Raw genomic sequence first — 15,466 nt, 5'->3', positions numbered from 1 at the left:
GCGGCGGCGGAGGCTCCGCAGAGGCGGGTTTATTTTCTAAGAATCAATAGATTTTTCTTCCTTCAAAATAAATACAAACAACGCCCGAGCGAGGGGGACACGCGAGTCCGGGGCACAGCGGGGCCGCGGCCAAGCTACAGTATCCAAGTGCGCGGCGGCAGCGGGGCCGCGGCCGCCCCGGGGGGCCGCAGCGATCCCCGGGGGACTATGGCAATCCCGCGGGCCGTGGCAGTCCCCGGAGCCACGGCCATCCCGGGGGGCCACAGCCAGGTCCGGGGGGCCCCGACCCCCCCCCAGCCGGGAGGGCCGCGGAGAGGGGCCTCAGCGAGAATAATTTAAACCGGCCACTGCTGTACAGTATTTACAGAGCCCACGGGGCTCCTTGACCAGGGGGTTCTGCCTCCCACAGCGAGTGCCTGGGGGGGCTGCCGGAGGGCACCGAGCGAGGGGGGGTCGGGCGAGCGTGGGGCCGGCAGGACCCCCCGGCCGGCTGCGGGGAGGGCGGTGGTCTGAGTGTGGGGCGGTGCCGGGGGCCCTGCGTTCCACTGCCGGCTAAAGCTCTGCCTGCACCCATCGCAGCAGCCCCAGCATCTCGGCGCCGCGACCGGGGGGCGACGGGCAGCCGCTGGGCGGCCCCTCTGCTGTGCAGACCCGCTGCACTAGGGCCCAGGCCCGAGAGCCCCGTTTGCCCTGAGATTCGGAGGAGCAGGGAGCAGAGTGCGGTCACGGCCGTCGGGGTTAGTCACTCTCACTCGAGTCACTGCTCTGCTCGCCCTGCACCTTGTTGCGGTGCTGCATGGCTCGGTGGTAGGCGATCTGCACCGACTTGCGGATGTTGGACTTGCGGCCTTCCAGCATCTTCTCCTTATCCAGGTCCTGGTTCACCCCCAGAGGCACTAACTTGGTTCGGGGCAGCCACTGCCTGCGGGGAGAGGGAAGCCACCTCATTTGAGGGTTACAGTCATCTGCACGTCGCCCCCGTTTCCAGCCCCTTACCTCTGAGGGGCCCAGCCCCGACCTCCCGCCGCACCGCGCCGTGGGAGACGCCCCAGGCCGGCCCTTACCACGTGCGCTTGTTGTCGAAGAAGAGGACAAGGTAGAGGTGCTCCCGTGCTTCCTGAGTCATTTGCTCCCCCAGCTTCAGCACCTCCAGGGGGGGCACTGGGATGGGGACGCCATGGTGGAACATGCCTTCCCGGGGCATCTTCGGGTCGATGATCTGGTGAAAGAGCAAGTTCAGGCACTGTGTGGGGCGCAGACCCCCAACCAGGCACTGCTGAGACCCGGTCTGTGGGGAGGAGGCTGCAGTCCTTCGGTGCTGCGCTGCCCGTGGGGCTCACAGCCCTCCAGCCAGCACCAGATTTTGGCCTTTGAGGCTCCTGGGGAGGTGTTTCCCACAGTGACATTAGGCCACCTCCAAGCTCCCTTTAAGGGACTGGGACGGGGCCAATAGCGGAGGACAATCAATCACCCCTTAAGGACCAGAAAATGCCACCCGGTAATTCTGCGCTGGCACGGGCCCAGCAGCCTGGTGCCCAGCCACGGTGCTGGCAAAGCGCTGATGGCAGCCAAGGCCTGCACAATTTCTCTGGGAGGAAAAGAGCCAAGGATTATACATAAACACCCGCCACCGAAACGTCTGCGCAGCGCTCTGCACGGGTATGGCTGCACAGCAGAGCAAAGTGCATTTGTTTCCATCCCATTTGTTACAAGTAGCAGCAACTGCCTCCGGTCAAGCACTGGAAACAAAGATAAAAGGTGCCCTCCCTCTTCCGCAGAGAGCGGCTACATTGTACAATCCCTGCCCAGTTCACATGGCTTCAAAAGAACCACAAATTCAAGGGGCGGGGGGAGGGAAAAGGGCTGGATTCAGCAGGGACGATGAGGCTGCAAGGCTCCATCCCAGTCTATCCCTGTGGAGCTGGCAGCATGATACCCCTCCACAGCTGCGAAACTCTCTGGCTCGCTGAGCGCGAGGGAGCCGGCGGGTTTGCCAAGCTCTGCCCAGCCCGCGGAGCAGCCTGGCTGCTGCTGCCCGGGCCCTTTGCAGCCCGCCAGGCGCAGGTTTCCCAGCCCGCCAGGCGCAGGTTTCCCAGCCCGCTGACCCTGGGCAGCAGGAGAGGCGAGAGCGTGCGGCCAGCTGCACTCACCAGCGCTGGGTATGATGGGTACCCCCGGCACTTAGCCCACACGAGATCCAAGGCGTCCAGAGAGGAATCCTCGTCCTCCGAGAGCCACCCAGCTCCACGCCCGATGCCCTTCCGCACCACTGTGCCAAAAAAAGGACGAGAAGGCAGTCAGCTTTGTCCCTTCCAGATGACGAACACTGGGCTTGGGGCAGAAAGGCCAAGATACTTACTGCCGTGCCCCACACCTCGCCCAGTGCCGACGGAGTAGGATTCGTTCTCTGTCCCTGATGTGTCCTCGCTGCTGTCCTCTGGGAAGTTCACACGGGAGAAGGAGGGCTTCCCTCTACCCTGTTTTGAGGGTGTTGTGCTGAAAGGAGAGAGAGAGCAGAGCTGTTACAGGAGTCACATTAAGCTTCCAGAAACTGTTTCCTAGATGGCAATCCTGGTGCCTCAGGCTCCTGGAGAGAGCTCCAGTAAGTTCGTGAGCTCTAGCTGCCACCGCCAGCACCACAAAGGGCAGCAGCCCACTGAGCTCAGCAGGAAAATGACCTGCAGCAGTGCTACATACAAAAAGGCACGGGAGGCACAGCCAGGCCTCGCAGCCTTCTAGCACTTTGTCATCACCAGTTGGCCTGCAGGAGGGTGAAAGAAAGAGGTACCAGCAAATACGCTCCTCGCAGAGCAGCTCAAGGCTGCAAGATGCCCACCGGCAACCTAGGCAGCCCCGGCAGGACACGGTACCTGGTACGGTCGGAGGCAGCACTGCTACTGCTGCTGCTGCTGGACTCTGAGTCAGAGCTGCTTCGAGGAAGATTACAGTCATTCCGGTAAACCAGGAAGCTCTTCTTCACTGGCTGGTTCCCACTGCTGAAGCCGTTGGCTGGCAGGTCTGCAAAAGAAGTCAGCAGGACAACATAATTGCAGGACGCTGCCACATGCTCCTGTGGGGCTGCGACGGCCCGGCTGCGCAGAGAGGAGCTGCTGCACTCACCCATGGGAGCATCTTCAGTTGACTTATCGCTGTCGCTGTCGGAGCTGGAGCTGGGGCGTGGGCTTCGCCCTCGCTTCCTCTGCCGCTGGGAGGACCCCATTATTGGGAGCTGGGGGGGGCCAATCGGGCTGTTCCCATGCCCCGGAGTTATCTGGCTGTCCCGATTCTTCGGGGGGCGTCCTGGACGTTTTGGGGGTCCTGCAGTTTTAGGATTCTTCTTGGAGAAGAGCACGGAGGTCCTCCTGCCAACTTCATGTGCTGGGGTGGAAGAAGAATTGGGACCTAGACCTGAAAGAGGGAGGAGAAGGCATCAGTTCCACCCCGTGGGACCTGTCAGGCACCCCATGGCAACAGCAGAAAGGAGCAGCCCAGTTTCTCAGGAACTCCTTCTTAAAGAGTCTCAGTCCTCAGCTTTGCCACGCTTGACCTCAGGGTCGAACCATCAAGTCTGCTGACAGTAAAACCTAGAGCAGGAGCTTAGCACAGATGGGGACATCAAAGAACACTCCATCAGCCACACAGATGCCCTCACACACACCAAACTAACTGAAAAAGTCATCAAGAAAGAGAGACAGAAGAGAATAAGCAGGAATAGCCTTTCCCATGATGTGTTCAAACAGGCAGCAGCCAAGAATCTCTCCTGTGCCCTTGAAAGACAACGGCACTAAAATACTCTCCGCTTGCGGAAAAGCCTGCTTTCCCAGTGCTTGGGGGGACAGAACCATGACGCAAAGGTGACAAAGCCCCAGGGACACCTTGCAGCTCTGCCTGGGGTCATTGTGGCGTGGAGCTTTCGCTGTGCTCTCCAAGCAGCCCAGTTCCGCACCTCCTTCCACCAGCCCACGTGACCAGGGACCCGGGGAGCTCATGGCTGATCAGCATTCAGCGCCCAGCCTGAGCAGGTGTTTGGAGCTCAGCAGTCAGCCCTGACTTCCAGCCCTGCTGCAGCTCCCTCCTGTGCCCCATGCTGTCCCCTGGCAGGAAGGGACAACGACGGCAGCTCTGAAAGCCTGTCAATGCCTCTAGAGAAACCAGGCAGTGAGGCAGGTCTGGGCGGGGCCTGGCATCATGACACAACACGTCTCACACCTCACATCACACAGCTGGGATTTTCACGGCAAAATGCTCAATCTGTTGGATGATATCCAGCTCCTCAGCCACATGGGAGGTGAGTTCACCAGATGAATGGCTGACCACAGCTGCAAACACCACTGACCTGCTGACTTTCCAGGGAAAAAACACACACCATACCACATCTGCTCCAGACACAGCAGACGGCCTCCTTTGGATGGCTTCTCCCCGGCTTGGCAGGCACGGCTCACTACAGAATACCCAGCAGGCTGCCGCCCTCAGATCCCCCAGCTCAGCACACCAGCAAGGAGCTTGGGGAGGTGCAGACTTTCTACTCTGCAGGAACCTCAGGCCACCCATCCCTACAGGAGGTGCTATGGGAGCCGAGGGACTCCCCCATGGGAATGGGAGCCGAGGGATTGCCTCCAGAGAGGCCGTTTGTCCCGCTTCTAAGGAGGAGCTAAGAGCAAGGTTTGCGCACAGAGCTGCCAACATGGCCCTCAGCTCTCAGGAGCCACCTGGCTCACCAGCCTGTCCAGGGGTGGGTTCTCCACAGCTCCCCAGGAACCAGCAGTATTCTGGAGTGACCAGTACCTTTGCCAGTCTCCTGGCTGCTGCTCTCTTCAGCAGCGCTGTCTGTCTGCAGGTCCTTCTCGCAGGGGTTGTGCGACTGCAAGACTCCCCTGGCAGAGGAGCCATGCCTCTCCGGCCCATCTCGGCCCAGGTCCCGCGGGTGAGCAAGTTTCCGGCGTAGGACTGTGATCTCCTTCTTGATCATCTTGGCCCGGCGGGACCGTCCTATGCTCTGCTTCCCAGCATTAACCTCGTCCAGCCGCTCTAGCAAGATCTTCAGCTGCTCCTCCAAGGGCAGGTGCTTCTGATTCTCCGAGAGCAGCAGCCGCACATCTTCTGGGGGCACAAAGAGGAGCAGATGGATGAAAGACAGCAGGAACTCTTTGGAGATCCTTTACGTGAAAGGCCACAGGGCAATACAGCTTCCCCTCAGGAGGGAAATCGCTTACATGGCACCAAACACCTGCGAGCATGGCAAGTTACCCCAAAGACCTGGAGAAGGAGCTCTGTGGGAAGCAAGCCAATTAGGACTGCTGGGGAAGACAGGCTGATCGGCAGCACAGAGAATATCAGGGCTCATGTCAATTGGAGCACAGACACCACAGGAACAAGAAGCAAAGAGAGAAGGACCCCTCTCCGACAAATTATTCCTGGCGGGTGCTCCCCTCTGCCCAGCAGAGACAAGCAAAACTACAATCAGACGGAGCCAGTAGGGTCTAGCTAAGCGGTCTCAGGAACTGTGCGCCAGGCAGCAAAGCCTTCAGGGAGAGAGGGGAGGAGCACACAGCACTGAGCAGAGGGGCTCAGCCCTTCTAGACTGGCAGCACGGCAGGAGCCTCAGCAGCTCATGGCCAAATGCTGTGGATGGGATGTGACAGCACCCCGATGCTGGCCAGTGAGGCCACTTCCCAGACAGTCCTCTGCTCTGACCAAGAGGAGGAAGAGTGACCGAGTGACAGGCAGGACAGTCCCTGGACTAGGGGACTAACTGTCTAGAACCAAGATAACGGGATCAATATATACCTGGCTAGCAAAGCCCCCACCTCTTTGGGGAACGGGCACACATGGTCCAGCTATCAGACCGAACTGCCCCATGGGAAGCAGCAAGAACAAACCTCCCGGTGCCCTGACTCCGCAGAGGCTTTAGGTCTAAGTAGCCCTGGTCCCCCAGGACAGGGGACAAGTACCCACCGTCCTCAACATCTTGGACCTGAGCCTCTTCCACAGTTACACAGTGTGGGAAGTGCATGCCTGTCTCAAAGTCAATGCCCATCTTCTCTGCCTGCCGGCGAGCCTGCCGGAGAACAGCGCCGCCCTGCTCCCGCAGACGAATGGCTGCCCGGTAGAAGATTGTGTCTTTGGCATTGTATTTCAAACAGTTGTTGATAATCAGGTTGAAATCCTCCTCAAAGTCATCAAAATTCAGATAACGATAGGCCTCCAGGTTCTGTTTCATTGTCTGAAAATCCATCGGCTTCTTGATGTGATCCAGGTAGTCTGGGACCTGCATAAGAAAACAGCCAGAACTAAGAGCCTAGGAGCCACCAGTCAGCATTACCTGCTCCAAGAAAACAGTCGTTAGAGGAATCAGGTATTGCTGCTCCCTGCTGTTCTGCCCAAATGCACATCTGGAAATGCCATCTGCTTTTTGCAGCTAGGGGAACAGTAAGGCCTGAGGATTAGAGGCCATGTGCCGTACTCAACCTGTTGGGAGCAGATACACACTTGGAAGCATTTTAAAGGCTCCAGTGCACACATCAGCATCCCACCCTCTCCTTTCTTTTGGCAGCTGGAACCCACAATGTTACGCGGGATTCCCACAGGGGAGGAGGCTGCAAGCGCTAATCCCTGGGGTGAGGGTGAGTGCAGACAAGTAAAACACAACTGTCAGGGCGGCAGCAACGGCTACAGGCTGGGACCACGCAGCCTTCCTCCCCCACTCTGCTGAGACACCTCAGTGCTGACCTGCTGCCACAGCAGGGCAGAGCCAGGATTCCCTTTTCCCACCTTCCCGAGTGGCGAGCTGATGACGTTCTCAGAAATCCCTTGTCCCCAGTAGGTATGATCCGGAGGTCAAACCCATCTCTGTGCTCTGCTCGGTCTGTCACCTAGCAAAGGCATTCTCAGGACAGGTACGAGCGTGCCATTTGCCAAGGGTCCGAGTACCAGCATCCTCCCTTTCCCGAACAGGAATTCTGACCTCTCATAGACTGGGGAATTGCCAACAACACGCACAGAAAAGGAGATCGAGCACTGCACTCCCGGCCAGCAGCAGCTGCCAGCACCAGCTCAGCCGTCCTGCCCTCAGTTCAGTCAGGAGGGGCGACGCTGCACACATCCGCCCCGGGTGAATGCCACGGGGACGAGCAAGCCAGCGCCAGGCTGCCCGCTGGCTGCCCAGGTGTGTTACGGGAGCGGCGACCACCACGGACGGCTCTTGGCACGAGCAAGGGACAAATTTGAGTGAAGTAGAAATCTGGGGGAGGGGGTTCTTACTTCGTAGATTTCTGTTACCTCAGACAGAGGGACCGGCTCGCTGAAGATGTTGCCCGTGTCTTTTTCCTGCAGCTGCTCGAGCGTCTTGCGGAGGAGGATGAGGAAGGGGGTCAGCTGCATTTCCAGTGCCACCTGCTGCACTTTGATCTGAAAGAGAGGAACAGAGCGCGGCTGAGCCCGCTGCCCCGGCACACACACGGCGGGGACGGTCTCCAGGGAGCAGCTGTGCAGGAAAACGATATGTTTCCCAGCTGCTGCGAGGGGCCACCCTGCTTGCGTGAGGGCTGCATGCAGGGGACACGGACTGCTAAACGCGACCCAGTCTGCACATTGCCACCGACTCCGGCGAGCAGAGGTGCAATACCGGCTCCAGCACCTGCGCTTCCCACACCAGCCTCGCACAGCAGCCACCCTTGCTCAGAACCGCTGGGGCAGGGCACAGCACAACCGAGGGGACCCTGGCGCACACCCTACGGCTGACAGGAGAGGGGGAATAGACCAGCACACCAAAGAGCCCATGCTCATGCCCACCCCAGCAGCTCCCCAAGGAGGGGCAAACAATTGTTACCGTCTCTCTCTTGAGCTTCTCCCGCTTGCGTATCAGCTCCACCAGCAAGCGTGCACGCTCTAGGTCATGGCGGAGGCGCTGCCATGACTTCAGCTGCTCCTTCAGGGCCCAGTTCTTATCCTCAGTGTCTCTCTGCAGGAACATCAGAGACCATGAGCTCATAGGAGCAGTGTTCCCACCTCCACCTCCCTGCTATGTGCTGGGGCTCTTCCCTGGCAAAGGGAAGCTGCCTGCCTGCCCCACTGCTTCAGGGAAGATCTAGGTTCCCTTGCTGGAAGCTAAGTGAGTGACAGGCATGCACGAACCCACAGAAACAGTCCAACTTCTGACCAGAGCTGAATACTTGCTCTTTGATCACCAAGGCTTTAGGATGCCAGAAGGTGGACACCTGAGGCTCTGGAAATGCTCTTCCTAACATGACCAAGTGCGTGCAGCTGCCCAAGACTGCAGACCAGCAACACCAGTGTCTGTGCAGCTGCTCAGAGCTCGGGTGAAGAGCAGCAGGGCAAAGGGAATACAGCCCTGGCTACTTTCAGTTCTGGATCATCAGAAAAATGGTGACATTTATTTTGCTGCTGTAGCCAAAAGATGAGCAGAAGCAGTTTCAACTCTTCTCCAGCAAATTCAAATGAGAAGGGGCAGGGCAGGGAAACCTCTGCCACAGTCTTCAAAGGGCTCGGAAAGAAAAAGACTTAGAGCTCTCCAATGGTGAGCCAAAATAAAAATCTTTCTCCCTGGCACCAGAGACTTCACATTTGTGAGGTACTGACTAAAGGTTGAGGCAGACAGTGGGCTGGAAGCAGCACCCGCAGGCAGCACTCCTGTAGAGTTTCAGAAACTGGAAGTGAGGCCTTGGTTTCTTCCAGACAATGTTCCTAGAAATCACTGGCCATCCCTCTTAATGCCCTCTCACGCACTGGCCTCAAATTGGAGCCATTTGTGACAGCTTTGCCATAGCTGCCAGCTAGATGTGGGAATGAGGAAGGAGCTAACTTCTGTGCCGCAGCACAGCAGGGCAGGATTCCCTTTCCATGGCAGGCTGCCAAAGGCATCACTATCTGGCAAATCCTTGAATGCTGGGAGCGGTGGAGAAGGTGAAGCAGCAAAAGCAGGCGGTTGGGGCTGCTCTTTCCTCACCTGGGAGGCTGAGCTCATCTCTGGCCCCTTTCTGAGCCTGCAGGCACCACATGCAGCGAATGCTTTGAGCCCAAGGCTCTGAAGATGCAGGAAGCACACAAAGACACCCAGGATGCCCCTCAGCGCCCCAAAAGCAGCCCTTACCTGATCACAGTTTCTCTGTGACTGTAAGTGTGTCTGCAGCCGGCGCAGCAGAGGGACGCCATTGCGGGACTGTCTTTTCAGAGTCCAGTAGCTGTGTAGCCTCTGCATGAACTGACTCTTCCTCTGGATAGTCAAGCGGTTTGTAATCTTACTGAGCCTGAAGGAGGGAGAGGAACCACAAACACAATCAACAAAACAAGCCAGCCCACTGCAGGAAAAGCCCTGATCAGGGCGATATAGCAGCAAGGCCACCTGCAAGCAGCTGAGAAGCTCCTCAGACTGACGGCAGCCTTTTGTGCGGCAGCAGCTTCTATAGTGCCAAGTTATGCAGGGCAGCAGCACTGCCGAGGCAGCTACAAAGAAGGCCATCAGGAAACATTCAGTCTTGCCTCTCTGAAACAGACTCTTCCTTTCTATCTCCTGCCAGCTGTTCAAGCAAAAGCCTGGGACACGGTGAGCCGGACCGGGAGTGTAACACAGGGCCATCAAGGGTTGGACCTTTTAACACATCCCCGAAGTCCCTGAGATTGCACACACTCGGACACTGCTATCCCCAAACCGTTATTTACCCTGTTTATATGTTGGCAACTGAAGGCCATCCAAGATGGCAAAGGGCCTATTCAAATGTTACCAGACAAACTCCGGCACTCCAGGGAGCTTCTACCTTGAACAAATCAGGCAGGCTAAGAGGAGGGGACAGTCGGCACTAGCAGAACAGAGCTTGCTATTTGAGGTAATGAAGAACTACCCTAAACAACCCAAAACACAACACAAGGAGTTTTCCTATTCTACACAACAGCAGAAAACCCAAAGGGACTGTGATAGTCTCTTCTATCAATGTTGGAAAGAGATGCCCTGCTGCTGGTGGGGAGTTGAATGCATGAACCCCCTGAATCTCCACGTTTTGCACAAACGGATCTTCACACAGCACAGCCCTGCCTGCATCACTGTCAGCCTCAGCTGACGAGGCTGGAGAGAGCAGCCTCGTTTGCCATCGCTGGCCAGGCATAGCTCCCACAGGAAGACATTTGGCATTCTGGCAATAGCCCCTGAAGAATAGTTAATCCCAACAGGAAGGCCTGGGGTGAGGTTAACAGCTTCTATCTCAGTGTGGGTTTCACTGTGAGCACAATAATAGCAACAAGACGGTAGAAACAGCCTGCACAAGAGCATACAAACAGCCTGCCAGTGCGTCAAAACATGAGAAAAAGAGAGGCGCCAGTAACACAGCAACTCCAAAGAGTAACATAAGGCCAGTCCATGAACAAAGCATGGCAAAAAGCCATCAACTCTAGCAGAGATCTGCCTCCGCAAGTCACTGGGACACTGCCCGCAGAGCAAAACACATAGCCTCTGCGTATCTACCTCCCGTCCCACCCCACAGGAGCCCCGATAGTCTCAAGGGTGTGCTAAGGACCTGCAGGCAAGTGGCAGTCCCCTGCCCCCGAGCTGTCACAGACGTGTTCAGCAGGGACTGCCAGCTGGCAGGCACAGCGACAGGGTTTCGCAAGGTTACACCTCTGGCACAGCTCACCTGCTGCTCCCACCTCACACCACAGCAAGAAGGAGTGCTCAGCCTAACCCAAGAGCGGTGATTCAGAACCCGCAAAGCCAAACACCTTCTTGCACAACCTGCACTTCAACTGTGCAATGCCTGCCGCAGGATGACAACGAGATTTAAAGATGGACTGAAGATACTTTTGCAAGCTACCGAGAATACCCAAAGCTATAAATCACACCAATAAATTTTGGCAAGAGTCTTAAATGTCCTGGCTTCAGGATTTACACAGCAGCTCAACGATCAGACCACAGCAGCACACACAGCGGTGAGCAGACTATTCTTCACCTGTAACCACAGGGTGTTTGCGCCTTCCTGCAAAGCCCTTAGGGTTGGACATGACAGAGACACGACCCCTAGCAAAGCTTCAACTGTCTTCCAGATGGGTGTCTACACTGCCCTTATGCTGTTAAGCCAGTTTCACCGAGCCATATTTCGCGGCAAGCAGGGGTCCTGGTCATCTCCATCCACTCCCTTGCAGGAGTGGCAGGGCAGAGGTGGCTGCTGCTGAAACCCATTCTAAGAGACTGCCCTGAGGGAGAGGCTGTTGACCGGGACTAGCAGCAGGCAGCATAAAAGGCTGAGGAAGGCCAGCAAACGCTAAGTGTTTGCTCCCTGCGCTCACCGGGGCACAGGGATCTCCCCAGAGGTCTCATACGACCAAGACCTCTTTGCTCTGCAGTCAGGACTCAGACAAAAGCAACTGCCTGGTCAGCCCAGTTCCTGGGCCTGGCTCACTCCCACATGGACACACAGAGGACTCTGGGCACAGAACTTCTCAGTGGGATGTTCCCTCTTCCATATAAAGAACCAAAATGGGACCCCATGAAGAAAAAAGTATCACCAGAAAGAGCAGCAGCCCCCTCCCCCCTCCAGTAGTTTACTCTAGTGTCTGAGGTCAGCGCAACAGGAAAGGAGCTCTGGGAGCCCCCAGCTGCTTCCTGACACCTCCGGCCAAGCTTGTTCTCTGCCGTTAAACCAACAGCATCTACTTCCTGCCCCTCCGAGGGCCCAAACACCTTCACAGGGCAGTACAGTACAGAACAGCAGAATCACACATCGCTGCCTCCCTGCGGGACTCCCAGAGGGAACCAAGAACATCCCTGTGCAAGAACAAAGTGAAAAGCACTTGTGCAACAAGGTAGCAACAGTGACAACAAGGTAACATCTGTGTGCAAAGTGGGATACAAGAAAGAGAAGTTTCCGCACAGCAAAGGGAGGGCAGCAGGTTGTACCTGTGTGGGGGGATGCAGGGAACAGAAACCACAGGTGCTGCAGCTCGTTTCTCTGCCAGGATCTTCCGTGCCTTCTTCATTTTGATTCTAGACTTGGCCTTTGCTTTTTTCACTTTCTCAGAGCTCCAGCCCTTACCATCCTCCTCTTCCTCCTCATCTTCTTCTTCCCCTTCACTGTGGGAGAGCGCAGGAAGCCTGCGCACAGAGCCCGGTGGCGTGTGGATGTCACAGTAGGCAGTTTTGCGCACACTGAAGGAGGTACCGTTTGCTCCTGTCTCGCGGACAGGCTCCATTTTCATGTACAGTCCAGCCTGCTGGGCACAGGTCACGTGGAAAGCGGTGTAGCAGTTTGCCTTGTGACACTGGATGCAAGCCCCCGAGCCACGCTGCTTGCAAATGTAGCAGGTCAGCTTCCACCGCGCAGGCGGGATGTGCTCGATGCTGTCTATGGGCTCCAGAAACACCGTGTTGGCAAAGCACACCTCTGGGATCCAGAGGGCGCAGACCACGTGTGCCCAGCGCCCATCGTCCGTCTGTTTGAAAGCGCCACCCTTGTTTGGGCACAGGGCGCAGTCCACCGCTCGGGAGGGTGACTGCAGGCACCGTCTGCAGAGCCACTGTCCCTCTGGGATGTAGGGCACCCCATAGCACTCCTGATGGACAGCCAGGTTGCACATATCACAAAAGAGGATGACATTGCTGTTTTGACACTCTCCGTCATTGCAGATGCAACACACTGCATCCTCGTCGACCAAGGCGTTTGGATCCCCCTTGTTGTGGCTCTCAAAGTAGGACTCCTTCTCCAGCCTGTCCATCAGGTACTCAAAGATCTCCTGGGGAATCGGACTCACGCCTTCAGTCTTCCGTCGCTCATTCATAATGTCCAGCCAGATGTAGTCTTCCTCATCCATGTCATACTCCACCTCCTCGTCCAGCTCCTCTGCTGACTTCTCAATGTACCTGGAAGGACAGTGGAAGAAGGTGAGTATATGACTCGTATGGGCTCAGTGCCGCTGGACCCTAACCTCTGTAGGCCTTCGCTGGGGGGATATTTAAATGTTACAGCAACCGTAAGTCAGGGGGAAAAAAAAACAACGGGAAGAGGCAGGAATATGCAGAAACAGGAGGAGCAGAGCAGCAGCACAACAGTGCATTTGGCACAAAGCAAGGCGTTCAGACCAAATAACACTCATCTACTGGGCAAGTTAGACCTTGGAGACTCATCAACGAAAGATGGGAGATGGTGCAAGCCTCCAGGCAGGCAGCAGGTGCTCTGGAGACAGTGATCTCATTGCTGAGGTACAACAGTGCCAGTCCTGCTGGCAAACGAGGCAGCATGGAACGCACAATGTTTCATTAATCGTGGCAATGAGGGCTGCACTCTCCCCTTTTAGTCTCAGCTGTGGTTGAGGTGCTATTATTTATAGAGGAAAGAGCTTGAACCCCTAGTTTCATGTTCCAGCAGCTAATGGCAAACACCACCCACCATCACATCAAATGATGCTACAGACAGGTTAGGTGGGGTTTTCTTTTATAACAACCTTAAACAAAATAACATTGATACTCTGTCCCTAGAACTTGATGCTAATTTCTTAGGCAACATAGTGACAAAGACAGCAGAGATGGACATAAAAGTATTACCTCAGTGTTCAGCATTAATCCTCCACTGAGTTACTGATTATTTTGGGCCACTTAACTTACCAAGCCACATTTGGAAAAAATCTAAGATGACAAAGATACTAAACTTGCAAATATACAAATCCCATAGCTACATCTTGGTGCTGGGGGACTCCAGAGTCATCTCAGAATCTCTCTGGAGAACAGTGTGGAAGGCACAAGGACATGCTCATGTTTTCTTATAATTCTACCTGCTCTACCAGCAAAGAAAGAATGTAGCAATCAAGTTGCTGCCAAGGTCATGGGAAGTAATCAAAAACTCTGTAGGCATAGAGACCCCTCAAAACCAGAGAGAAACACAAGAGCTCCAAGAGTCTGAAGCCACAAGATGGCCAACTCCATGGGACCTAGGAGAGGCACACGGAGAGCGTTTACGCAAGCCTTGTACAAGCCACCCGCAGAGAGGGAGCAACTCTGCCTCAGGACCCTGGGGGCTAGCCAGAATCACCCAGGAGTCTCCTCACGCCCCGGCCGTCGGCAGTACCTGTAGTAAGAGGTGGGGCGAGGTGGGGCGTCGGGGGTGTCCTGCTCCAGCTCCCGGTACACCACCTCGGGGAGCTTGGGGGTGGTGCCAGCCGAGGCGTTGTGGTGATGATGGTTAGAGTCCTTGCGCTTCTCCTTGTTCTTGTGCTTCCCAGATTTGGGAGTGACGGTCTGAGTCTCCGTGTTCTCCTTGTTGCTCCCGTTCTCGGGCACCTCCTCCGGGGCCTCCTCATCTTCAGACACCACGTCCAGGTTGTCAAAGATGCTGATGCGGTGCACGCGCCCATGCAGGTCCACCTCCACCATGCGCTGGGCCTGGGCGTAGGTCATCACTTCGCGGCCCGGCGACTGCGAGGTCTCGGAGGGGCTGGGCGACTGCTTGTTGGCGGCCCGGGCTTGGCGGCCCTTCTTCTTGTGCTTGCGGAGCGGGGTGTGCTGGGGCGGCGGGGGGTTGTCATGGTCATAGTGGTAGAGGTGGTACTCGATGCCGCTGTAGCTCTTGTAGATCTTGCGGCAGGTGCCCACGGGGCACTCGTAGGGCGGCTTGGTCGCCCGCAAGTTGTGGCAGAAGGTCTTCACGTCGAAGTCCACCCCCATGGCGTCGCCCTGCGGGAACGGCAGGTGAGGGGATGAGGCGAGGAGAGGTTTGAGGTTGAGGCGAGGGGAGATGGGGCGTGGGGAGATGGGGTGAAGCAAGGGGCTGAGGTGAGAGGAGATGGGGCAAGGGGCAGAGGGGAGATGGGCGCGGGGAGACGGGGTGAAGGAAGGGTCGGAGGGGAGATGGGGCAAGGGGCAGAGGGGAGATGGGCGCGGGGAGACGGGGTGAAGGAAGGGTCGGAGGGGAGATGGGGCGAGGGGCAGAGGGGAGACGGGCGAGGGGAGACAGGGCAAAGGAAGGGTCTGAGGGGAGGGGAGCTGGGGCGAGGGGCAGAGGGCAGATGGGGCGAAGGAAGCGGCTGAGGCGAGAGGAGACGGGGCGAGGGGCAGAGGGGAGACGGGCGAGGGGAGACGGGGTGAAGCAAGGGGCTGGGGGAGGAGACGGGGCGAGGGGCTGGAGCGAGAGCCGAGGCGAAGGCTGCGGCGAGGGCTGAGGCGAGGGAGGGCCGGGCCCCCGGCCCCGCCGCCCCCCGCGGGCAGCGCCCGGCCCCGGCCCCGGCCCGCCCTCTCGCGGCGCTCACCGGCGCGGGGCCGCGGTCACCGGCGGAGCCTGGCGGGCGCGGGCGGCGGGTCCATGGGCGGCGGCGGCGGCGGCGGCCGGGCCCGGGCCGCAACAATGGAGGCTGCGGCGGCGCCTGGCGCGGGGCGGCCGCTGGGTAAAGCGCCGCGCGGCCCTTAGCAACCGCACTTTCGGCGCGGCGGCGGCGCGGCGAGGAGCGCGGCGGCAGCGGCGGGCGGGCCGAGGGG

At 57.6% G+C, this 15,466-nt stretch overlaps 1 protein-coding gene across 5 annotated transcripts; it reads right to left on the bottom strand.

Annotated features, from left to right (window-relative positions):
* Positions 1-28: 28 nt before the first annotated feature.
* Positions 29-15,444, bottom strand: BRPF1 (bromodomain and PHD finger containing 1). Of its 5 annotated transcripts, none has more exons than XM_064519024.1 (14): positions 15,241-15,442; positions 14,064-14,668; positions 11,903-12,862; positions 9,110-9,266; positions 7,829-7,960; positions 7,261-7,407; positions 5,956-6,268; positions 4,786-5,097; positions 3,121-3,408; positions 2,871-3,018; positions 2,360-2,496; positions 2,151-2,269; positions 1,065-1,219; positions 29-922 (listed from the first exon to the last, which is right to left on the bottom strand). In XM_064519024.1, exons 2-14 carry the CDS (start codon positions 14,657-14,659, stop codon positions 739-741), a joined length of 3,648 nt encoding a protein of 1,215 aa, XP_064375094.1. In that variant the 5' UTR covers positions 14,660-14,668; positions 15,241-15,442; the 3' UTR covers positions 29-738. The 5 variants fall into 5 exon arrangements, with proteins under 5 accessions (XP_064375094.1, XP_064375093.1, XP_064375096.1 ...); XM_064519023.1 differs by having other exon boundaries at positions 4,786-5,100; positions 15,241-15,441; XM_064519026.1 differs by having other exon boundaries at positions 7,279-7,407; positions 15,241-15,441.
* Between the last annotated feature and the right edge of the window lie 22 nt (positions 15,445-15,466).

The sequence above is a fragment of the Dromaius novaehollandiae genome, chromosome 12 (genome assembly GCF_036370855.1).
Source record: "Dromaius novaehollandiae isolate bDroNov1 chromosome 12, bDroNov1.hap1, whole genome shotgun sequence".
Lineage (NCBI taxonomy): Eukaryota > Metazoa > Chordata > Aves > Casuariiformes > Dromaiidae > Dromaius > Dromaius novaehollandiae.
This window is presented reverse-complemented; position numbering and strand designations above follow the sequence as displayed.